Source organism: Dendroctonus ponderosae, unplaced genomic scaffold (assembly GCF_020466585.1).
Source record: "Dendroctonus ponderosae isolate FM_Combo_2020 unplaced genomic scaffold, Dpon_F_20191213v2 Dpon_F_20191213_10, whole genome shotgun sequence".
In the NCBI taxonomy this organism is placed as follows: Eukaryota; Metazoa; Arthropoda; class Insecta; order Coleoptera; family Curculionidae; genus Dendroctonus; species Dendroctonus ponderosae.
The window spans coordinates 7,221,376-7,246,298 of NW_026017111.1; the positions used below are offsets into that span (position 1 = coordinate 7,221,376).

Consider the following 24,923-nt stretch of genomic DNA (forward strand, 5'->3'; position numbering starts at 1 on the left):
AGGCAACTTCTTTACAATATTATGTTGCCCCCAAGGTTTTTTTTAACTTCAAAAATCGCAACCATTTCGTTTAGTCTGAGGCGCTTTTTTAGCGGTTAGGAATAAAGAAGTCGATGACACACTGCATCAACGCATTATTTTCCTCATAACTCGGCGTTTTTCTTGATTTTGGCGATTTAAAAAGCACTTTCAATATGGTTAAAGTGCCTCAAAACGTTCCTTTGTGGATTTCGCGTTATGGGAAAATTTTAGATAAAAAAACGAGTTAAAGCGTCAGCTGCGCCCAACTCCCAGTCCGCTGATTTGCAGCCTATAACTCACGCGCTTTGCACAAAATTGGGCAATTGAAAACCCATTTGGTGGACCATGAAATCTTCTCAAAAAAGATGCTTATTCGATAATATGTGATGGGAACTTTTTCGGGGAAGTCGATTGTTTAAGATTCAACTCCACCGACGTATGCATAGACTCAATCTTACCTTCAAAACTCATTGAATTGCTCCAATTTACGAAATTCAAAACGCAATTTCTAGGCAATTAATTCCTTAAAAAACTGCTTTTAACGACATTTACATTAAGCTGATTTTCACAGAACTGGTCGCATCAGTTTAAGCTCTGTTGTACCATGGAACACTGTAACATAACTGTTCATAACTTTGTTGGATATTCAAAAACCTCTTTGAAGACTGTTAAATTGCTCAGTAACCGCTTTTCTTTGCAAAATTTTGCAACGGGATGGCTTTAGAGCAGACTACCGCATATCCGTTTGATAGGCAATTAAATTCTCTATTTATCTGAAACCCCCGGAATCCCCGTTATAGAAAAGTTTTCGAGAAAATTATATTTGATATCGATGTGCTAATATCAGAATTTTTTTCTCGGAAAATGTTTGTTTTTCCTGGGTCGCATTATGAACAGAGGAATCCAGCATTTCTCTTACTGGGGAATTTTTGCTCATAAAAGTCTCGAAATTTCCAATAATTCTCAAACATTTCAGAAGGTAACCACTTGAGTGAGCTTTTAGAAACTGTTGATTTGCCTGGTTCCTGAGGACAGACTTAAACAAACTTCCCAGTTCAATTTTTCCAAAAAACATTTTTATTAATTTAATATGACTGAAAATACTGTCAATAAATTACTTAAAAATACATCGACTTACTTCTTCGTTCAGAAATAAAATTTTATTTCTTGTATGATAAAAGTACAAATGGGTGCGAAAAAAAAGTACATAACATTTTCGCCATGGAAAGGTTTTCGATAAAATCCATGCATCAGCTGCTCCTAATCGGACATGGGCCCATTTTTTCGTTCATAACTCGTCGACTTTGGCTACGATTTGAACAATTCCAAAAGCACTTAGTCCAAAATAAAATTCTCAAAAAATGCTGTTTTTCAAAAATCTGCGTAATCGATTTTTCTGAGCAACCTGACTGTTAACTGCTCCCAACATGCATCAACTCCTTGCTTTCATTCAAATAGTCATAAGTTGCCTCTGGTTGCAATTTAAAACTTTAAAAAATGTCTTGTGGATAACTTAATAAACTGAGAAAGTTATCTTTTGAAAAATCCGTGTTATGAAAGGAATTTTCAGAAAATTTGCGATTAATATGTTGACTGCCTCTAACAAAATACCAACCCAGTTTGTTGTCAGTAATCAGGCGACATCAAATGCGATTTGAAAATTTAAATAAAAAGCGCTTTGGATGAAATTAAATTCTCAAAAAATTTGTTTATTCAAAAATCCGCGTAATCCATTTTTTTTGTGAATCTACTGTTAACAGCTGACTATGGATGCGATTTTGTACGTTCAAGAAACACCTTGGGGGCAACTTAATATTCTTAAAGTCGGGTTTTGAAAAATTCTCGTGGGACAAAAGGTTTCAGGAAAAATTCGCGATTTTCGATTCAAATGGACTTAACCAAATCATAATCGACTGAAATTTTAGCTGCCGAGACCATAATCGAGTCACTTTTTCCTACTTGCTAATTATGACTGCCGTTTTAGAAATTCAAAAAACATTTTTAAGGGTACTGCATTTTTCGACAAAAGTTGCATTTTGCAAAATTAGCGTTATGGGAAATATTTGCATAAAATTAAGCTTAAATTTTGAGAAAATCCGCTATGTTTCGACTGATCCTAATCATACATTGACTAACGCTTTCGCTCAGAACTCGACGACTTTGGCTGCAATTTAATCATTACTAAAATGAATTTAACACAATTAAAATGTCCAAACAAAATAAGTTTTTGAAAAACCCGTGCACCAGAAAGGTTTTTGAGAAACTCGAATATTCAAGCTTTCAGTGTGGAATAACTGCATCATTCAAAACTCGTCGATTATGGATGCAATTTAGAAAATTTGTTGTTTTTGCGAAACTATCGTGTTTTGCAAAAGTTTTTGCGTAAGCAGACTGTCAATGCTTTAACTGTGCCTAACAATGCATCAACTAAATTTGTCCTTCACCACTCATAAAAACATGTCTCAATTTTGGCATTTCCAAAAGTGTATAAAATACGGTTAAATCTCCTAAGAAAAGCTGTTTTTTGCAACATTTGCATTAGGGGATATTTTTTTTGGAAAAGCCGAGCGTTAGAGCCCCAATTGCTCCCAATTCCCAATACATCGAGTATGATCGACTCACACTTTTGCTTATAAATCATCGACTTTGGTTGCGATTTTATAAATTCAAAAACCCGGGCATAGATAGTGAGTCGAAGCACAAAATAGCATGTTGCGAAATGCGCTTTTTTCAAGAGTTTTCAGGAAGTCAACTGTAAAGGTGTTGAAGTTCAACAGTGCATGGAACCATGCACGGACTCCCTCCTTTGTTCAAACTTCATCGGCTTTCGCTTCGAGTGTGGAAATTCAAAAAATGTCTATAGATCAACTTCTCTCACAAATAAGTTGCTTTCTGAGAAAACGCGTCTGTCAGTGCTGGAGTTGTGCCCAACCAGGGCTCTATTAACTTTTTCCTTCATAACTCACGGAGATTTGCCCACATTTTCAAAAAAACTCTTCATCAGACCCTCCAAACGAGCTAATTTGAACAAAAATTCTGCGATGCGAGAGAATTTTTGAAAAAATCTACTGCACCGAACCAGTTACCAGCTTCTTTCATTGGTAACTCACCAACTTCAAGGGCGATTTTTGAAATTAAACACACTTTTCGTAGGCAACTGACTGAAAGAAACCCGCTTTGTGAAAAATCGCTGTAATGGAAAGGTTTTGCAAAATGCCGACTTTGAAGGTTTCAACTGTGGTCAATTATTATGCTTCGACTCTCCGTTTCCTTCACAATTCAAAACCCTTTTGTAGACATTTTAATTCCAGAAAAACGCGCGCTTTGAAATTTTCGCGTTTTAAACCCATCCCTGAAAACCCGTTTGCAATCGATGCTGCGACTGTGGCTGGTCAAGCTTTTTTCTTCATAACTCACTGGCTTCTAGTGTGGATTTGAAAGATTGAAAGAAGGGATTTCAAGAAACATTTTGTACGCACCTCGATGAATTACAGCATTTGTTCGAGACAATCAACACTTGATCCTCGTTGCGCGCCCAACCATGCATCGGCTGACATTTTTCTTCATAACTCACCCACTTTCGCTGCTATTTTGGAATTTCGTTAGACTGCCTGTAGGAAACGGAATTCTCTAAAAACCGTGCTTTCTGCAAAACTGGCGATCTGAAGATGATTTCGAGAAGAGTTAACTGTTGAACCATCAAGCGAGCCCAACTGCGCACCGGTTCCAGTTTTCCTTTTCAACTGGCTTTTTGACTTAATTTTTCAAACTAAACACACATTTTCTAGATAGCTGAATTGTCTTAATCCACTCTTAAAGAAAACATTTGCGATTGGGAAGTATTTTCGACAAAATCAACGGTTAATCCTTTTTAGGGCGTCCAATCATGCAACTACTCACTCGTTTTTGCACATAACTCATAGACTTTTACTACGGATTAAAAATTTCAAAAACCATTTTTTAGACAACTAAATTATCTAAAAGCTCTGCAATTTAAAAAACCATCCTTGTGAAAATATTTTAGAAAAAATGGACTGCTAAAGAAGACAGCGCGACAAACTATGCCTCGTCTTCTGCTTCGCTTTAATTGAATATTGGCCTAATTTCTGAATCTTATAACGCACTTTCTAGACAGCGAAACTTTCTAAAAAAACTGAAATGAAAAAATTTTCGACTAGAAAAAGTTTTCGAGAAAATCATCGCTTAATTCAACGCAACCAGCCAGGCATCGACTCACACCGACGGTGAAAACATTAATCGCGCCAAACTATGCATTATGACACTCTTTCGTTCATGAAATAAAGAATTTTGCTTCAATTTGACCATATTGAAACGCGTTTTCTAGGCAAAAACATTTTCTGAAAAAGTTGGCGTTTAAAAATTTGCAATTAGGAACATTTTAGAGGAAAATTAACGTTTAATCCTGCTAGTGCGTCCAGCGATGTACTGTATGTCATAGACAATATATTTTTTTAAATTCTGCTCGAAAAAATTGGCTGTTTAAACTGCACAGGCTTTTGCCCTAATTTCTGAATTTTAAAACGCACCATCAAAATTATAAAATTCTCTAAAAAAACTGGTAAATTAGCGATTACAAACGGGTTCCGAGAAAATTAACGCTTAATACTTCTAGTGCGGCCAACCACGCAACTACCCACTCTTTTGTTGATAACACACAGACTTTCAGGAGTTTAGACTTTAAATAAACATTTTGAATCCATCTAAATTATCTAAAAACCCTGCTTTTTAAGAAACTCAAAAAATCAACTGTTAAAACATTAAGCAATCCAAACTGTGCATTTTTTTGCAACGGCTGATTTTTTTCTTTTTTAATTGATAGAATGTTTACCTAATTTCAGGACCGCAAAACTCACTTTCTCGGCAATTAAATTCTCTAAAAAATCCGCGATTAGGAAAGGCTTTTGAGGGACGGGGGGCTTAATCCTCGTACTGCATCCAACCATGCATTGCCCACATCCTTTGCTAATAGATCTTTGACTTTTTTGAGATTTACGAATTTTAGTCAACCTTTTTCTTTAAACGAAATTCTCTAAAAAATATGGCTTTCCTAAAAATTGAGTCATGGCATCTTTTCGAGAAAATCGATTGTTGAAACATTAATCGCGCCCAAGTTTGTATGTGTGTAAAATTAACAGACTTGCTGAGATTTAAAAATGTGTGATTAACAACATTTTTGGATCGAATAAACGCTTAATAGTTCTAGGGGGCCAAATTATACAACGACTCACTCGTTTGTTCATAAACAAGTTCACAACTGTGTTTTGTTCATTGTTTATCACCGATATTTGCCGCAATTTTAGAATTTGGGTAAACTTATGAACCGCAAAATCCTCAACAAGCCAGCATTTTGAAAATGTACTGCTAAGAGATCAAGCGCGCCCAACCATGCAACAACTCTTTTTTCCCCTTTTCGTTCTCGGAAAACTCGAGAAATGAGTGTAAAAAAACAATAAATTGGCGGGTAATTCAATTTTGTTTTAAATTATATGAAAAATATATTAAAGCTGCTGAATCTAGTGGTGCGGTTATTTTTTCTGTTTATGTAGCGATCAAGAAACTTTAAAAATTTGTGAAAAATGCAGATAAAATTATCTGCTTGCAACCTTGAAAGTCAATTAAAAAATCGGATTTTTTTTCTCATTTCCATATTGTTTTATGTACATATTTTGAACTCCTGAATCGAATGGTGCCAACAGGTTAAAGAAACTTACAAGTCACATGGTCATTCCATACGCTGAAGCTCGTTGTTTGGCTGCAAAAAATTGCCAACAAAGATGAAAAATAGAGCAGAAAAACTTTGGAAACCGTTTAAGATGACAAGAAAGAAAAATTTGCTTTGAGTTTGCAAGTTCTATAAAAATTGTTAAACACACCAGCTAATATCGACGAAGCTTTTCGGGACTGAAAATAACGCCAATGATCCAAAAATGTTCAAACCATTCGTAAAAAACCCTTACAAAAACCGTAAAGCAAGCGTACATAACACACGATTACGATAATAAAACTTTCTAAAAACTGCTGCGGTTCCAACACGAAATCGAAGAAGATTCAACAAAATCGAACGACAAATATTCCTGATTATCAACGTTTGTGCTTAGAATAGAAACAGTAAATGACAAAAGTGCGCAGTGATCTAATCTTTATGTTAAAATTATTAATTATAAAAAAATTGAACAAAAGAAAGACCAACAAAAATAAAAGTCGAGTGAGGAAGGAACCAATGAATGAATAATTTTGGAAAAGTCCTGGACGATGTAAAGAAATGTCGTCTAATGGAAAAAATGCAGTTGAATTTGAAAAAACATGCAAAATGTTTCCATAAAAAAAATTATAAATACGAAGACAGAAAATAAGCGCTCGACTGGATTCAGCAGCTCGAAACACATGAAAAATAAATAATTTAAAACAAAGCTTATCGTCGTCGGTCGTTACAGGTCATTTTATTGAAACTTTTTTCCTCATTTTTCGAGTTTCCCTATTTTTGGTCGATACGTAGAAAGAAACTGATGGTAGCATTCGATTCAGTACCTCAAAATACGTCCGAAAAAACAGCGGTTTTAGGACCGATAAACAAATTAACACGTTTTTTGTACATATCATAATTGAATAGAGATGGCACCGCCTAAGTGAGCCCACCCCACTGTTACCTCTGGGAAAATGTTCTTTTTCAACAGACCCTTTTTGAATATTCCATCCAAAATCGCAGCCAAATGCAGCACCTACTACAAATCCTTACAATCCAATCCTACTTACAAATCCACCGAATATAAAATGTAAATTTCCCGGCTTTAAAGCCGCCACCTTCTGACCTCAATCAGCATAATCAAGTGCGATTCCAGTGCTGACAGTGCAGTTCAAACAGAAAAAAGCAAAAATGACTGTGAAAACCCAAACCGCTCATGTCATCGAATGGCTGAAGAAGTTTCTGCTAGTTTATCCAGTGACGTGCTTCAGGCTGATGTTCTTGGTGTTCTGGAAATCGCCCTCCCTCCACTTGAACAACATGAAGAGCTGGTCAATGGAAATGCCGCAAATGGAACGGAAACTCGGCAGAACCGTGAGATTAACCAGAAGAGGACTGGAAAGGGTACCGCATAGAACATAACACGTGCTAGTTAAAAACTTGTTTTGTTTGTTTATGGGTAAAAAAATAGCCCAAAGTGAATTAAAATTATCATTTTCGATTAACAGAATTAATGATTGCTCAATACGAAAACACCACGACTATCCACGGGCGAACAGTAAACGAGCGCCCAAATTCGCCCGACGGTTATGGATGACGCAATTCCAGTTCTTCAACATTCAAAGGCAACTTTGTAAAACACTTTCTTTCAACGACTCGCAACAGACTTGGTAAATATCCAACTAAATGCTAAAATTTGGCTGCTAAAATCATTGATCTAAATCCACGGGCTCGTCCAACGGGTTTTCTTCGGGCAACTTGTTGAAACGCTCCTGCGTCTTCATCCAAATCTGATGCTTCGGATTCTTTGGCACGACCAGAGGCACTTCCACTGCAGCCCCCATTCCTGCTGTACCGGCATTTGATACCACCTTAACCTGAGCAAAAACGACAGGATTATTCAGAGACTTTTACCTAAAATCGAGTCTTACTGGTTCAATGCGGCCAGTTCCATCTTTTCCCAGGGATTCTCCCTCTTTCCACCCCATCTTGGAAAGCAGTTTAAAGCCTTTGTTCTCGGAGGTGATTGATCTGCAATTAACAAACAGTGTTGAAATCTACATTTTTTCTGGAAAACCTTGTCATGACGCGAATATTTTAAATGTCCAGGGGGGTTTTAGAAAGTTAGAGGTTTCCGAAATCGGGGACAAAGTTCCTACTTTTGTTGACGAGTAAATCGATGTCTGGTTGAGCGCAATTTTCCCTTAATGCAAAATGCACAAATTCTCGAATACTCATTAGATTAGAGAATTTATTTGTCTACAGAACGCTTTTTGAAGTTCGAAAATCGCAGCCCAATTCAATGAGTTGGGATGAAGGCACGGAGTCGATGAATGTTCGGTGCAGTTGAAACTTTAAGTTTCCTGGAAAAGCGGCAAAAAATACGGCAGAGAATTACGAAAAACTGATTTTCTTAGAGGATTGCTTTGTCCACAAATCAGTTTTAAAATTTTTAAAATCGCAAGCAAAGTCAGTGTTACAAAAAAAGAGTGAGTCGACGTATGGTTGGGCGCAGCCTAAACTTCAACCATAGATTTTCTCGAATAATTTTCCAGAACACAAAATGTACAATAAACAGCTTTAATTAGGGAATTAAATTGTCTTCAAAATGCTTTTTAAAGTTCCAAAACCGCAGCAAAATTCAATGAGTTCGGATAAAAACACGGAGTCGATGAATGTTCAGTGCAGTTGAAACTTTAAGTTTTCTAGACAAGTGAGAAAAAATACGGACGGCAGAGAATTACAAAAAACTGGTTTCCTTAGGGGATTGATTTGTCCATAAAATAGTTTTAAATTTTTTTAAATCGCAGCCAAAGTCAGCGAGTTACGAAAGAAAGAGTGAGTCGCTGTATAGTTCGGCGCAGTCTAAACTTCAACCGTAGATTTTCTCGAATTCTTTTCCTGAACACAAAATGTACAAAGAACAGTTTTAATTAGGGAATTGAATTGTTTTCAAAACGCTTTTGAAAGTGCCCAAATCTCAGCCAAATTCAATGAGTTGGGATGAAAACATAGAGTCAATGAATGTTCGGTGCAGTTGAAACTTTAAGTTTTTCTGTTCCTGGAAAAACGGCAAAATACGGCATAGAATTACGGAAAACTGGTTTTCTTAGGTGATTGATTTGTCTATAAAATAGTTTTCAAATTTTTTAAATGCAACCAAAGTCAGTGAGTTACGAAAGAAAGAGTGAGTCGATGTATGGTTCGGCGCAGTCTAAACTTCAACCGTAGATTTTCTCGAATAATTTTCCAGAACTCAAAATGTACAAAGAACAGCTTTAATTAGGGAATTGAATTGTCTTCAAAACGATTTTGGAAGTTCCAAAACCGCAGCAAAATTTAATGAGTTCGGATGAAAACACGGAGTCTATGAATGTTCGGTGCAGCTGGAACTTCAAGTTTACTAAAACTTTAAGTTTATATATCTTCAAAACCGTTTTTAAATTTGTGAAATCGCAGTAAAGTAGTCGGTGTAAAATGAAAGAAAAAGTGTATCGATGCCTGGTGGCACACGGTGTTGAAACATTGATAGGCGGTTTTCTAAAAAAAAATTGCGAATTTTATGAGCAAGCAACTGCTTTCATTCGGGAATTTAACTTCCTACAAAATCTTTCTCGAGTTTCAAAAATCACCAAAAAACTCAGTGAACTTTGGCAGTCGATTACTGGAAAAACATTTAAAAGCTCGAAATTTTCTACGAACAGGTTTCTTTGGGGAATTTAGCTGTCTACAAAGGGTTTCCTGAGTTTACAATTTTGTGGCCAAAATCAGGGAGTTATGAAGGGAACAGTTAACCCACGCATGGAGAGGCGCAGATGAAGCTTTAACTGGATTATCAGACTATGAAGGCTTTCACGGCCGGTCAAATCACATATAGAAATGTTTTTCGGGCTTTGTAGCCATGTAAGCCCGAAAAACATTTCTAGATGTGATTTAACTATGTTTTCTCAAAAAATTTCCGATGACACACACATCATTCAAAAAGCGGTTTTTTAGGAACATTCAGTTGACTGGAGACATGATTTTGAATTTCTAAAATCGGAGCAAAAGTTGGAAGTTTATGTACAAAACTGCAACTCGGAAAATTGATAATTGGGCCCCGACGACGCCTTGAACCTTTTTAAATTGCCTAAATCGATGAAGATTTTGTTGCATTCCGGGGATTTTTTTTAAGAGAATTAACTTGTCTTCAAAGGGTATCTTTAGTTTCGAAAATCGCAGCCAAAGTCAATGAGCCATGAAGAAAAGAGTGAGTAAATACGCAACAGAAACGACCATAAAATCGCAACTCAGTTGCTTCGTTGAGTGACTGAAGAACTCCCGAAATATTTAACAGTTCCTGGATAACTTTACTCACTCATCTAAGGAGGCGGCTTTGGTCTTTTCATAGGGATTCTGACTGCCCACTTCGTTGCGCCGCCTCTCCGCCCGATCCGTGTACCCTTCCCGCAACCTAGAAGGGTCTTCATTGGACCCCAAGAATCCGTGCTGCTTCCTCAGTCTCCTTAACTCGCTCTTGAACTGCTGGCTGATGCTCTTCTTACTGCCGCTTATCGGCACTGGCGGATCTAAGCCAAGTGAAAAGACGTATGTTGAGGAATGGAAAACCAACCGCAACTGCATGGTACCTTTGGGTTCCTCGATTAACAGCCCCGGCTCGCAGTGCCCGCAAGTCTGACTTCCTTCATGCACATGGCAAAGCAAAGTGGTGGAACCCAGCTGCAGTTTGCTGCCATGTGGCACCTCCGCTGGGTCGCTTTCCTGCTTCGAACTGGCCAATCGCTTGCCGTTCAACAGGGTGCCGTTTCTCGAACCCAGATCCACAATGGAATAGGTGGAAGTGTCCTCATTGTAGAATAGCTTCAGGTGATGCTTGCTGACGTTGATGTCGGGCAGCAGAACCGAGTGGTTCCCTTCGCGCCCAATCGTGCCTCCATCGCAAGTGACGATGAAAAGCGACCCGACTTTTATCTTGGGGATTTCTGTTGATTCCACTATCATGCGCATGCAGGGTGGATACTGCTTGGACACATCTGAAACAAATGGTTACACAATGAAAATTTTCGACAGGAACACGTCTACGGATGGAAGACGGTCACCAAGCGAAGGCCTGGTTGGTAAACCTTTGCCGGTAAAATGCCTCAATTTTTTGCAATTGCCTCAAATACGCAGATATTTTATTTGCCAAGTCCAGATCGGACGAATAAAATCTTTTGAATCGCGTGCCGACTCTTCATGAGGTATCAGATCCGTTCCTTAATGGAGCGAAACTCTTTTCAGATAGATTTAGATTGACTCCAAACCTCCCAATGGCCTTTTCGCATTCAAAACTGCGGAATTATGAAGAATAATTGTCGCTTGAAACACCAGATAATTTATCTGTATTAAACATTTATCGAAAAACTACGCAAAAATTGCGCTCCTAAACCACCAGTTAACAGCCTTTATTCGCCGCTAAATCTTCAGAAGTAGAACATTCCCAAGAATCAATGATACATTTTCCGTTTTTCTACGTAAAAAAGATCAGAAAAGCTGCGACGCTCGCTCAGAAACGCTCCTTCAAAATTGCAGCAGTTCAGACAACGCAATTTGTTCCTAAAAACCAGTTCAGGCTGAAATTCTTTGCGTAACGCTCAAGGCTCTTAATCGTGYAGAAAACAGCTCAGAAATTAAMTTAAAWRWAAATTAAACCAACACAGATTTTCTTGATTGGTTCAATTGACGCTTCAGAAGCTTATTTTTGGGTTTAAACTACACAAGTAACGCCATTAACAAAARCATTAGAACAACCGCACTTAGAAAAGTGTTGCCAAAACTGCAAAGGTGCAAATAACGCGACTTGTTCCATAAAGCTCAATCAGGCTTAAATATGAATTATCACAGATATTTGGTAAATTAGTGGCTTCAATGCCCAAGAAGCTAGAAAAACGTTCAAGRGAGACTCAGAAGAMTTTTCAGTGTTGCTGGCACGACGCTGAGAGAGCGGCTCAACTTWAGAGGATTAAATGGACTTMATTTCAAACTRCAGTGAAACGCGCAAAAATTGTGCGGGTGAACAGTGGAAATATTTCCTGTTTTTCCAGTTAAATTGCTAAACAAATATGTTTTTGTCGAAWCGACTTGAGTGGCGGTTRAACTATCACGAGTGTCGACCACTAGCTAAACATTTCATTTTTCAATTGGGTTCATTAATGCTTGTTTTGAAAAACTCTGCCGAAATCGGTTTCGGATCAAAGGCATTCAACTAAACTGCTCAACAAAATGAACCGTTAAACACCCAAATCTGACCCAACTTTGGAACTGGATAAATTCTGATTGCTTCAAGCGATTCAGTTGATTTTTTAAAACCACCCTGTAAATAAACGAGATAAGCGAAAAATTAAAAAACGCTTTCCGGGATCTCAATGCTTATGGCCTTAGAGTTTCTGTCCAACTGAAAACACGCTGAACTTTCGCCAATTTTGCACTGTTTCTTTCGCCACCTTGCAGAAACTTTGTCTGAAGCAACAATTGTATGCAAAAGCACGCAAGAACCGAAAAATAATTGCACTAAATAACGCTTCAAGTGGAAATCAATTYGCTCTAAGCAGTCAGAATTGATCTAGTTCCGAAGTTAATCCGGAAAAAATAATAAGAAAGTGGACAATTTAGCTTTGAAATTTACTGCAAACGAACTCTTGTGTGTGCTAAAATGCAGACAATCTTGCCGGGGCAAAAGCAAGTAATTCAAGTTGAGTTCCATGACAAAAAAATAGATAAAACATATGTACCACTTGAGTCAGAAACGCATTCGTCGTCCTCAAAAGTGGCCGAACTGTCCGAACACTCGCCCTCTTCAAAATCGATCCCAAACTCGTCAAACCTCGGTCGCTTGGGCTCCTGCAAATGATATGAATTTTACTTGTCATACGTACCCAACGGGCGGCAGCGTAGATTAGATATGTTCATATTATTGAAAGAACTTGAAAGAGTCTCCATATGGTAGAAGCTGTTTACCTGCAAACACGAAAAACATAATTAAGTCTAAGAGTTTTTTAGGCAACAGTTGCTTCAGTACTTTTGCTTTCTTTTTATTTTTCGCTCGTCGCTTTTTTCTGCTTAGACATACAGAATCTTTAGCGGGTTCAGCGGGAGTGACTTGCGAATGATACTCATACGTCTTCGTCTCCTGGTTGTAGTTCAAATAAGTCCCTGATGAGGCATCGTAATACAGACCGTATTCCTGCCACAATGAGCGATTAGAACTGCGTACATCAAAGGGCAAATGGTTACTCACAGCGTTGTAGTAATAGCCGCTCGTGTAGTCGTAGTAGAGACCAGAGGTTTCTTCGTAAACAAACCCAGAGGACTGCACTGCTTGCTCCGCAGCTTCTTTTATATCTTCAGCCAGGCTTTTTGGCTCTTTCTGTCCATTGGTTGAGGTCGTTTCAGTCAGGCCGCTTGAGAAATGGGTTTGAGTGGAGGCATGACGGGTCTTTCTCTAAAAAACACAGAAAAAGATTAATGCATGAATGGTACACCAGAACGTGGAAACAGGCAATGAGGAGGCCGATTATGTTTAGGCTCTTGTGCATCATCGCATATTTGTGTCGAAATTATCGCAACCACCGGCAACCCGGGGGTGCGAAGCGGGTGCAACCAGAGACAAGTAATCATTGCTTAACTCTGTGTAACTCTTGTCTCTGGGTGCACCTCAGCGAAGAGACAACGGGAGGTGCTGGTTGCAAATGGTAAAATCGCGTTGGATAAAAAAGTGGGGTTTTTATATTTAAGTGTGTATAACCTTAGTATTCAACATTTATTGAGAGAGAAGTTGCCTGGGACATCACGAGTTTGCCTTACTCTGAATGTACCTAAACTTGCTCTAGTTCATAAGAGATTTGTCCAAACAAATAAAACATATACAACAATAACGCCCACCTCAAAAGAGAGCCCCAAATCCAATCTAAAGGGTGCTTTGCTTGATGCTTGATAGTCTTTTTTTGTCTGATTAAAGTGGTGAAATCAAAGAAGTCAACAAACCTACCTCGCTCATCTGCTTGTACTTCAACTTCCACTTGATGATTTTCTTCACTTGCTTCTGGATGATGCGCTGCATTTTCTGGACCAGTTCTAGCACCTCGGGAAACTCCTTGAGTTTCCCCATCAATTCCTCATCCAGTTTGTGGATTTCGCCGTAGTTAGATCCGCCATTAGCGGAGTTCTTCGCTTCCAGGGAACTGTGGCTTGATCTGGATGATATTTTTCCTACAGAGCCACTTCGGGACCGGGATGAAGTGGATGATTTCCTTCTGGAGTCCATGGTTTCAGAGAAAAGGCGCAATGTTTCTGGAAACCCAGCTGAAATAACTGTCAGCTGAGTGTCACTGCCGAAGTGGGGTTAGGGCTCCGAATGGTCGAATATTGTAGGTTAGGGGTTAGAAAAGTTTGTTGATATTTCAATTGTTGTCCATTTTTGACGGTTTTTGTTCATTATGTGCCTGCAGTGATAAATGTTGCGTAAAGTTTATAAGCCGTTTTGGCGATTTTATGCAATTTAACGGCTAAATCACGGGGACTTTTGGTAGTTCAGCGCCACAAAGGGTTGGTACTGGTTGTCAGTGGTTGCTGTCATCCGACGAGCCAGCCATTGAAAGAATGAAGTCCAAAACGTAAATAACTCATCATCAGTGATTTATTCCTTTATGTTTTATGTTAATTTGGTTGTTTTCCCCGAAAAGTGACTGTCTGAGGTGGTAGGTGCGTGCCATAGGAGCCCTAAATGCCCGAAAATGTCCAGGAACCGAATCGCAGCGAGAAATGTCGCAGACAATAAAATCGAAGTGAAAAGCAAGGTAACGCCTTTTTAAGACCGCTGGGGTATGGGGGCCCATTGGCGGGCGGCGCAAACGGCCCCATTTGCGGCAACTCGCCAATTTGGCTAGACGGCTGATGGATGTGGAAGTGAGCCAAAAAAGCATGCAGTTTAATTGCTGGTTCTGTTTCAGTTCGAAGCAGAGTTCCGGAGATTCTCCTTGGAGCGAACTGGCCAAGCCAAGTTCGAGGAGTTCAGTGCCTTGCTGGAAAAACTGCACAAGCTTAGGAACTTGGCGTTTTTAATCTCGTACATAGACCCAAGCGACCAGGATTTGCTGCCTATTAATAATGACGACAACCTCCGAAGAGCCCTAGTCAACGCCAAACCTCTACTCAGAGTCATCATACAGAGAAAAGGTGCTTTAACAGGTTTTTAAACCCATTTATCGGTTTGCAATCAAGTTCAAAATTATAAATAATATGTATCATACAACTACAATTACTACGAGAATCGGGGCGACAAAAGTAGAGCAATTACGAGGCGGAACTGAGCAATCAACTTTTGAATTACATTGTGTGGAAGATTGGTCCAAACATCACGAATTTTAGCTATCAAAGCTTGTTAATTTGCGTTCGAATGCGACGTCCCACTTCCTCCCAAATGTCAATAGGGTTTAGGTCTGGGGATTGTGCAGGACACTTATCAATTTTGACTCATCTCGCGATCTCTGACGAGGTGCTTCATGATGCTACAGAGGGAATAAAGATGAATGGAGAACTCATCAATAACATTAGATATGCGGACGACACTGCCATCATAGCTGACAGTCTTGAAGATATTCAGTCTATTACAGAAGGTGAACAATGTATCCGAGGAATTCGGACTAAATATATCAAAAACAACGTGGATGTGCATTAGTAAACAACGAATACCAATAGGAAGACTTACACTAAATCAAACACCCATACAACACGTTGAAAAATATACATATTTAGGGACAATTCTTCACAGTCAATGGGACATCCCCCTAGAAATTAAATCCAGGATTGAGAAGGCAAGAACAACTTTTGTTAGAATGAAAAACATTTAGCTGAAGAAACATCTCACTACTAAATTGCTACATATTCACAGTCTTGCTATACGGAGTAAAAGCATGGACCGTGTCAGAACAACTTATGAAAAAGATCTCGGCCTTTGAGACATGTGGGTATATCGGCGTGTTCTCCAAATATCCTGTAAGGTCACAAACGAAGAAATACTCAGAAGAATCGGCAAACAACAAGAAATCACATTCATGATAAAGAAAGTAAACTGGAATACTTTGGCCATCTGATGAGACACAACGAATATCGCCTTCAGCAACTTATCCTTCAGGGCAAGGTGGACGGTAGAAGAGGTCCAGGCAGAAGAAGAAACTCTTGGATGCATTAAATGCAAATTAGTCACAACAAGTAACAGACTTAAATTAAACAACTTTAGATTTCTATAGTAAATTTTTAATGTTAAAACCCTTTTGCTGAATGCACCAGACCTTCGTATTCCAACCCAGAAAAGAACATGAAATTTGATTTTTTTCTCTGATTCCAACTAAATGATAAACCCCAGTTCTTGATAGGATTTTTTTATCGGCAGCATGCATCCAACTTTAATGCGCGCAAACCTATCTTTGATAAAGCCCACATAAAAAATCTAAGAGCGTGAGATCGGATCAACGTGGAGGCCACACAACCACCACGTGCGGATCCATCTTCCTGGATAATTCGTGTTTCACATCATCGTGATCAATAAAATTCACAGCATTTACTCGATCTATTACTCTTCGATCTTTTTTACGTATTAATTTGCAATTAAAAAGTTGCTCAAAAAATTTCGAGAACTGGCTGTTAGCGACTTCGAACGAGAATACATTTCTTGCGTAAATATGAACGGAAAATAATTGTGTTTTAAAGCCAGGTTGATATGGGTAGGCAGAAAAAAGTTATTATTTATTAATTAAATATTTAAAAATTAATTTCACTCTGCATATTTCAAAACTTTGCTCTACTTTTGTCCGACAGTATGAGTCCGATCTCCACAAGTTTTCCTCCAAATCTCGTCCTTTTATCTCTTTTCTGTATTCTAGCTTTTCCTCCTCCTTAATTCCTTTTTTTCCTCCTCTATTCCAGGGCCTGTGGAAATTTTGTTTATTTCATTGACCAATTGCTCGCCTCTGTAAGCGTTCCTTTATTTAACTGCTTTGTCGAATGATCCGTCTAGCTGCCCATTTCCAATGCACATTTATTCTATTTTATCTTTCTGATTTTCAGTCCGTTTTCTGCAACTGTTCCAATTATTTTTCTACTTCGTTCTCTATTTTAGGCAGGTTGCCGGTTTATTCTGCACATTGCGGTTTTAGTTGATGATAAGATTGTCGCTCCATATTTTCCGTGGCGTTCCGGTACTTCTTGCCAGTGGTGATTTGTTCTCTGTTCTCCCTCTGTTCATTCTTCTCATGTGCTCATTTTGTTTGCGATTTCTGTTGAAAACCCGCCTCTTGATGTAACTTACTTACTGCGACTTGATTTCTACTTGAAGCGTCACTTAGTGCAATTCGTTTTCGGTTAGTGTGTGTTTTTGCAAACAATTATTGCTCCAGATAAAGTTTCTACAGGGTGGCGGATGAAACAATACAAAATTGGCCAAAGTTCAGCGTGTTGGCAGTTGAACAAAACACGATTTTTTGTATTTCAACACCACAAGCCTTAAAATATCGCAAAGCGTTATTGAATTTTTCGCTTATTTCGTCTGTTTACAGTGATCTTAAAAAATCAACTAAATCGCTTGAAGCAATGAGAATGTATTCAGTTCCAAAGTTGGGGCAGATTTTGGTGTTTAATCGTTCATTTTGTTGAGCAGTTTAGTTGAACGCTTTGGTCCGAAACCGATTTCGTCAAAGTTTTTCAAAACAATCACCAATTTTCCCAATAAAAATGTAATGTTTAGCTATTGGTCGACACTGGTGAAAGTTTAGCCGCCACTCAACTCTTTCAGCAAAAAACTATTTATTTACCAATTTAACCAGAAAAACATATTTCCACTGTTCATCCACACAATTCTTGCGCGTTTCACTGCAGTTGAAATGAAGTCTATTTAATCTTCTTAATTTGAGCCTCTCTTTGAGCGTCGTGCAAGCAACACTAAAAAGTCTTCTGAGTCTCCGTTGAACACTTTTCTAGATTCTTGAGCATCAAAGCCACTAATTTGCCATACATCTTCGATGATGCACATTTAACCTGATTGAGCTTGTAGGAACAAGTCGCGTTATTTGCGCCTTTGGAGTTTTGACACCAATTTTCTGAGAGCGGTTGTTCTAAAGCTTTTGTTAAGAGCGTTACTTGTGTAGTTTGAAGCCAAAATGAGCGCCTGAAGCGTCAACTGATCAAAAGTCTGCAGTAATCAAGAAAAGCTGTGTTGGTGCTATTAAAAAAGTTTTCTGCGCTTTTTTCTGCACGATTAAGGACCTTGAGCGTCACACAAAAAACTGGTTTTTAGGAACAAATTGCGTTGTCTGCTGCTGCAATTTGAAGGAACATTTCTGAGCAACCGCTTTTCTGATCTTTTTTATATAAGAAAACTGAAAATGTATCATTGATTGGTAGAAATGTTTTCAAATATACTACTTCTGAAGATTTAGTGGGGAATAAAGGCTGTTAATTGGTGTTTTCGAAGTGCAATTTTTGCGTAGTAAAAAACCTCGATCGCTCCAATTGTATTTGGCTTGAAAGTTACTTTTTTCGATAAATGTTCGAAGAAGAGAAATTTAATCTTGTGTTTAGTTACAAAACATATAAAATAAAAGAGCAAAATCCGAAAAAGTTTTGAGATATTTGGTTTATCTTTAAACTTATATGTTGAGATCCAAAAAAAAAACGCAACTTTCGAATTTGGCTGTGTAACGTTCATTTTCTTAATTTTTCATTAACTAATTCATTAATTGTCTTGCAGGTGACAGTTTAGAGGAGCTGAACGGCTACGGAACCATCAAGCCGCGCAACTTAATCTCGACAATCTTGGGGGGCACCCCAGCCCGAACCAAAATCCTCCCCATCTCAAATCCGCACGATTTCCGACAAGTGTCGGCCATCATCGATGTGGACATCGTGCCGGAGACGTGCCGAAGAGTTCGGCTGCTCAAGCATGGTTCCGACAAGCCGTTGGGGTTTTACATCAGGGATGGAACCAGTGTCAAGGTTACACAAAACGGTGCGGTTTGTTTTACGCCGTGCAAATCGACGCTAAGTCCACTTCTGTTGCAGGCTTAGAGAAAATACCAGGCGTGTTTATATCCAGGCTCGTGCCTGGCGGTCTGGCAGAGTCGACAGGCCTGCTAGCGGTCAACGATGAGGTGCTGGAAGTGAATGGAATCGAGGTGGCCGGGAAAACTCTGGATCAAGTACGTTGCCCAAACAAACAATTAAGCGGAAGTATTTTTTATTCGATTGGAAGCATCATAGGTTTGTTCTCATGGCAAGTTTACAACCGGTTCGTGACTGTTTCCAAACCAGTTTTAACGCGTAGATGCGTCACCAGGGTTCCGTTTTGGCTTGTTCTTGTTCATAGTTGATATTGGCGTAGAATACATATGGCCAATATTCAAAGCTTGCCACTTCTACGCTGTCTCTTGTGCTTAAATAGTCCATAAATTAAGTTTCATCGGCCTTGTCCGTTCTTCAATTAAACATTCTAAGTAGGTCTGTATAGGTAGCTGAATGACAAAATTCAGAAACTTCACGTTCTTCCGTCGATTCAAAATCACTCGTTCTGATTATTTATTTATTCATTTATTGACCACACGCCTTAAAATGGCATCCTTTTGCTTGAAGAAAATTTGTGTGAGAACAGTGGACCGTTACTTTGAAACCAATCAAATGTCTGTGCGAAAGCAATTTGCTTTATTGCGGACATTAGTTGTCAGGAATCGGTTTCTTGCGGCTGTGAGAACGAACCTCGTCAATTACTTTTACTTTTTCGCACGGACTATTCGCGAGTTCAACTACCGATGGTGGCGCTGCTAAACGTCAAATTACTAGTTGTCGAGTGTCAGTTGAGACTTGTTTATTTATTCGCGAGTTCAAAAGTCCAGGCGCCGCCTGGTGGCTAAAATTATAGCTACAAGTTAACTAGTAATTTGACACTTGTTTTGTTGGCATTGGTATCACATTGGTGTTTACATCTGATTGTGATTTGTTTTGTTCTATTCAACTTTTTGCAAGCTTTTAAAGAAATAGAAACCGGTCGAAAAGTGTGTAAGCATTGTTTTAAACATAAAACAATACACAATTTATAATAACAATAAATGGCATCAACTCCAATAAATAAACAAGTCTCAACTGTCACTAGACAACGAGTAATTTGACGTTTAGCAGCTCCACCATCGGTAGTTGAACTCGCGAACTAGAGTTGGTGACATTTATAACATAAAACAATACTTAAACACGTTTAGATCTGTTTCTATGTATTTCTTTAAAAGCTTGCAAAAAGTTGAATATATCAAAACAAATCACAATGAGATGTAAACGCCAAAGTGACACCAATGTCAACAGTACAAAGTGTCAAATTACTACATAACTTGTAGTTATAATTTTAGCCACCAGGAGGCGTCTGGACTTTTGAACTCGTGAATTAAGCCCACTGTGCGCAATAGTTAATGTGATAAATTGAACTTGCCACTCTCATTATATTTTTTCGTATTTTCATTAAAAAGGATCGACATTTTTAATTAATTACTTAGGTTTACCAACAACTGATCCAAATTTAAAGTTTACTTACAATTTGTAAATTGTGGCTTTGTTACCAATTCAGTCTGAAGTCTTTTTCTGCTTTCTCCAATGTTGCAACACACGCAAAACATCTTTTTAAATAGCGCAGATGTCATGCGAAACATGCAACTTATGCAATGAAAACAGCTGTTGGAAGGTTGGAAGTTGAAACCCACGCTTACGGCATCTTTACCTTCTGGTCGGGTTCAGCACATAGAATTTTCGACCCTCGTTGTTTCACTTCAATGTGCTTACAAAAACACGCTTTTGAAAAATTACAAACGTCAGAACGTGCCATTGACATCAAATTTAGAATATGAAATTTATGTCTTATTTTACGAACGTCTAATTACGGAAAAGGCTCCGTGCGCTGTTGCCGTGGTAGTGACAATATTTTACGTCATTTCTGTCAAGCATTTACCCATGTAGGGGAGCTGAACGGGTACGGAACCATCAAGCCGCGCAACTCAATCTCTTACCTTACCGTAAAAAACTCTTACTTCTATAGATGTGAATGAAAAATTATTATGTGATAAAGTTGTTTAATTTAATTTAAAATTGTTAAATCTAATTTTAAAATTAAAATATAAAACACACGGAAATGTTAAAATTTGACCGTCTTGATTTTTCATAATTTCCTCATTTCAAAAATATATATTTCGCCTATATTTGCATGAACCGTTTTTCCTATATTACGTTTTAAAAATTATAAATAGCGACAAATCAAAGTAGCATTGAAATTCAACAAGGCGCTTTCTCCACCCCATAACGTTCGCCCCGTAGCACTTTTTTTAAATAAAATTGTTGAAATTTTGATTGGACGAGCGTGTCCCTAAACAATGGCCTCCAAATAGCCCCGACCTAGTTAGACTCTAGTTAGACGCTTTCAAATAGTGGATGCAATTAACCATATTAATCAATACCATTATATTCAAAACGTTATGGATAAAATTGACGTAGATTAAAGAGTAACGGAGGTCAGACACAAAGTCAGTGATTTTCATTATTTTGTTTTTATTTATTTATTGGTTTTGACATTTATAGTAGCAATAAATTACGTAATGTGCTCTTTCTATAGTTTTTTGTTTCATTTGAGGCCAATTTGATTTGCTGTTAATTAAATTTTTTCAATTATAATACAGAAAAGATAACTAATACAAAGTTAGGCAATATATATGTATATTTCTGAAATCAGGAAATTCCAATCGACCTATCCAAAAATATATACGGTGTTTCATAAAAAAAGATTGTCATATTTTGACATTTCCGTGTTTAATATTTTAATTTTAAATTCATATTTAAAAATGTTTAGTAAAATTAAACAACTTATGAGGAAACACCCTGTACGGGTGTTTCCCCTATCTAAAAATATCTAAAATATTCCTCCTCCAAAACGGGAAATAAATTCGATAATGATCGGTTATTTTTCTTTGGAATCCCAAACATCAGCAAATAGCTTGACAGAAATGACGGAAAAAGAACAGAAAATTGACGTCAACTGTTACCACAACACGGCAAGAGCGCTCGGATCCCTTTCCGTAATTAGACGTTCGTTTTGATTTTTGGCCATGCGCGAGTTCCAGTCCAGCGCCCCCTGGCAGCTTAATTATAACTACACTTTAACTAGTCAAATTTGACACTGGAAACTTATTTTGATTAGATGTCATTGGGACTTGATTTCTTTAGTTCTACTCAGCTTCTGCAAGCCTTTAAATATATTGAAAAGTGTCTAAGTATTGGTAGTTGAACTCACGAGTTCTTATTACTCGTTTTGTCTTTCATCCGAATAAAAAATCTTGTTTGACACGACTTTAATGCACGATTTTCTTGACCAGGTGACTGATATGATGATAGCGAACAGCAGCAACTTGATTATAACAGTGAAACCGGCCAATCAGCGAACGGTGGGGCCGGTGCGCAGAGGCAGCTTCAGCAGGAACTCGCACATGTCGAGCGGGTCGCAGCAGTCGCAAACAACGGCGGGCTCCGATCCCGAGGACAAATTCGATCAGGACGAAATCGTCGACTTGACCGCCAACATCAACCTGGAGACGGCGAACAGCAACGGGGGTGGCACTGACGATGGCATTTTGCACTTGTAAACCGCCCCCAACCCTAAGGCAGCTCCTGCTTGGAGCAATGAAATTTTACAATCAAACTTTTGTGATCAAAATTTTAACCTTTCCCAGGTCAGTATCACTCTTTCTACTTACGTTTTTTTTTATTGCGCTACTGCCTAACTGAACTGAATCCGTGTACTTAAAGACTTGTTCTCTACATTCCATATTCTGTGTATTCCAGATTATTTTTCTTATATAGTGTGTAGTCGTGGGGCAGGATCGAGGAAACGGCTGCCCAGACGGGCAGTCGTTTCAATTATCGTAACTGCAATGCAAAGGATTTTCAAAGTGGTGACAGTTCGCGCAAAGAGAGTTAGTTAGAGAGCAAAGTAACAATTTTTTTCCTGATCCTGAGTTGAGTTTTTTGCACAACGTCACCAACTTATAAGCAATGAATTGCACAATTCATTTTTGCTTCTAAATTGTTCGCCGGCAGGAATTCAGCACTGCAAAATTTTGACCAGTCAGCTCACTGCATAAGGAGCTTTTTTGGTTTCTACTGATTTTTCTGGATGGTTTAAGAGTAAGTAAATAAAATAGTGCTTTGCCCGCTGTCAAGTCGCAGCTTTGAGAGGCGCGACAAGAGTACAATTTTTTTACTCAGAAGTCGTTAATTTTAGCAAAACACGCAAGGAACCAAACAGTTTCGCAACGAATTTGGCTTTCTACGGAACGCACAATAACCAACATTTAAGGAACGTTGAGTTACTTGTGAGGTTTTCAGACAAAGTTGCGAATCGCCATTCATTTTTGCTTCTTCAGAGTAGGCTTTCAATGGCTTTATAGGAATTATTGGAGGTTGTTGGTAAGGGTGCCAGAATATAGGGACAATAGTTTGCGTGCAACGATTTTTTTGGAGAAAATTAGCTGGGCTCCAGAACGTCGTAGAGCTTAACGTTTGCATAGAAATCGTAGCAATTGATGAGGAAATTTTAGCTGAAAATAATTTATTCTTTAACTTTTAACATAAAAAATTCCTGATTTTCAAACCAATGTTTAAACTCTTTGCGAGTAAAATAGACCCTTGGAGAACCCTGTCCGACGTCTCAAAAAAAGTTATAGCACGATTTTTTAGAAGCAAAACTAAATTATTCATAGTCTGATAAAACTAAATTAGTTTTAGAAAATTTAAAAAACGCTCAAATCGACAGATTTTTGTTTTTTTGGGTAAGCAAATGAACGGCATTTAATTTAATTGGTCTCATTTTGTGGGAATTGTAGGCAAAGTTATGCGCAAATAGCGGTTTTTGGCACTTTCTTAGATTATTTGAACAGTGAGCTACAGCCGGAAATCGCGCGGAAACTACTATCCTTATATTCTGACTTCTGTCCGAACAACTTCCAATCATATTTTACCGTCTCCCATTTAGGGCCAGGAAAAATCTAATCTGACTACAAATATGTCTTCAAGAGAGCTCGATTAACACAGACACTTTTTGGTTTCCATTTTTTGTTACAGCAAAAAACTAAAATAGTGACATTCAAAGCACTTTGAGACTTCCTTTGCATGCAACCCTGAAAGGCTGAAGCCCGTGAAACTTCCCTGTTTAAGTTGGGGCCTTGTAGAACCTCTTACAGCTCAAGCAAAGAGAGTTGAGGGCCGATTTCGGTTGGGGTTTTGTTGTGTTTTTACTCTTTCCATCCGAAATGGGCCTTCCATTCACCGATCAGCAGTGCAACCGGTCGGCACTCGGTCGCGTGGAACACGCAAATTTTAGCATGTTAAGCATATTGTTAAGTCTAAAGTGGCAGTGTTATCATATTTATTCTTGTGTTAATTACCATTTTAGTGTATTTTTATCGAATTTTACACAATTTTCGTGATATTTATCAATTTTATTTACGGTCTATCATGCACTTAAATCAGTACTTAATTAATCAATTCTACTCTAAGCAGTGTACATATTTTTGTAATTTTAGTTTTCAGTACCTTCCTACATGCATTCCCACAGTTCAAACCCGGTTTTCCCTTACATTATCACTGCTCGCTCCGTCCTAAAATTGGCCTTAAAAAATCCGAAGTATTAAATTGTTAAGAGGTACATGTCAAATGCAATCGTTTATATACATAGAGTTGCATCACATATAGAAATATATATATTTCAAGTTACTGTCTAAAACATTTCACTTTTTCTGGTCGTCGGCCGGCTGTTTCACAAAGTAGCCCCAAGGGGCGAACTGTTGGCCCCCGTCCTCCTCGGTCGGGCCCCTGAACACCTTAATCTGCACTCGACCTGCAACACCAACCGTTTTAATTTGAAGGAAACTGGGCAGAATGGTGCGTGCCTGGCCTGGCTGGTTCGTAGGCGTCTTGAGGCTGCGCCCATATCAAGGCGGCGCACATTAGCAGAATCTGAAACTCCCCCAAATTTTTTAAAATACAGGCTCGTTCAGACGGTGACATCGATGTCATGACACTAGGTGTTCACACTCGCCAACATATTTTGTCGCGACAGACTCTCGTGTCCTCCAAGTGAAAGAAA

General features: G+C 38.4%; 2 protein-coding genes and 1 long non-coding RNA gene across 5 annotated transcripts; 1 reads left to right on the forward strand and 2 right to left on the reverse strand.

Moving 5' to 3' along the window:
- Nucleotides 1–7,203: 7,203 nt before the first annotated feature.
- LOC109544327 (angiogenic factor with G patch and FHA domains 1) lies at nucleotides 7,204–14,117 on the reverse strand. 2 transcript variants are annotated; one of them, XM_019914430.2, is made up of 8 exons: nucleotides 13,752–14,117; nucleotides 13,002–13,205; nucleotides 12,783–12,947; nucleotides 12,640–12,721; nucleotides 10,354–10,758; nucleotides 10,083–10,293; nucleotides 7,657–7,756; nucleotides 7,204–7,602 (listed from the first exon to the last, which is right to left on the reverse strand). In XM_019914430.2, the coding sequence occupies exons 1-8, from the start codon at nucleotides 14,025–14,027 to the stop codon at nucleotides 7,435–7,437; spliced, it is 1,611 nt and encodes a 536-aa protein (XP_019769989.1). In that variant the 5' UTR covers nucleotides 14,028–14,117; the 3' UTR covers nucleotides 7,204–7,434. The 2 variants fall into 2 exon arrangements, with proteins under 2 accessions (XP_019769989.1, XP_019769988.1); XM_019914429.2 differs by lacking the exon at nucleotides 12,640–12,721 and adding an exon at nucleotides 12,496–12,604 and having other exon boundaries at nucleotides 13,752–14,116.
- Nucleotides 14,118–14,293: 176 nt separating this feature from the next.
- LOC125502741 (partitioning defective 6 homolog beta-like) lies at nucleotides 14,294–24,550 on the forward strand. 2 transcript variants are annotated; one of them, XM_048661920.1, is made up of 6 exons: nucleotides 14,294–14,376; nucleotides 14,446–14,559; nucleotides 14,713–14,938; nucleotides 18,507–18,764; nucleotides 18,818–18,954; nucleotides 22,156–24,550. In XM_048661920.1, exons 2-6 carry the CDS (start codon nucleotides 14,497–14,499, stop codon nucleotides 22,420–22,422), a joined length of 951 nt encoding a protein of 316 aa, XP_048517877.1. In that variant the 5' UTR covers nucleotides 14,294–14,376; nucleotides 14,446–14,496; the 3' UTR covers nucleotides 22,423–24,550. The 2 variants fall into 2 exon arrangements, 1 of the variants encoding a protein (XP_048517877.1); XR_007280501.1 differs by having other exon boundaries at nucleotides 14,338–14,559; nucleotides 22,156–22,509; nucleotides 24,361–24,550.
- Nucleotides 18,976–20,875, reverse strand: LOC125502742. The gene is made up of 2 exons (XR_007280502.1): nucleotides 20,331–20,875; nucleotides 18,976–19,187 (listed from the first exon to the last, which is right to left on the reverse strand). It is a non-coding gene; the product is annotated as an uncharacterized LOC125502742 (long non-coding RNA).
- Nucleotides 24,551–24,923: the final 373 nt, after the last annotated feature.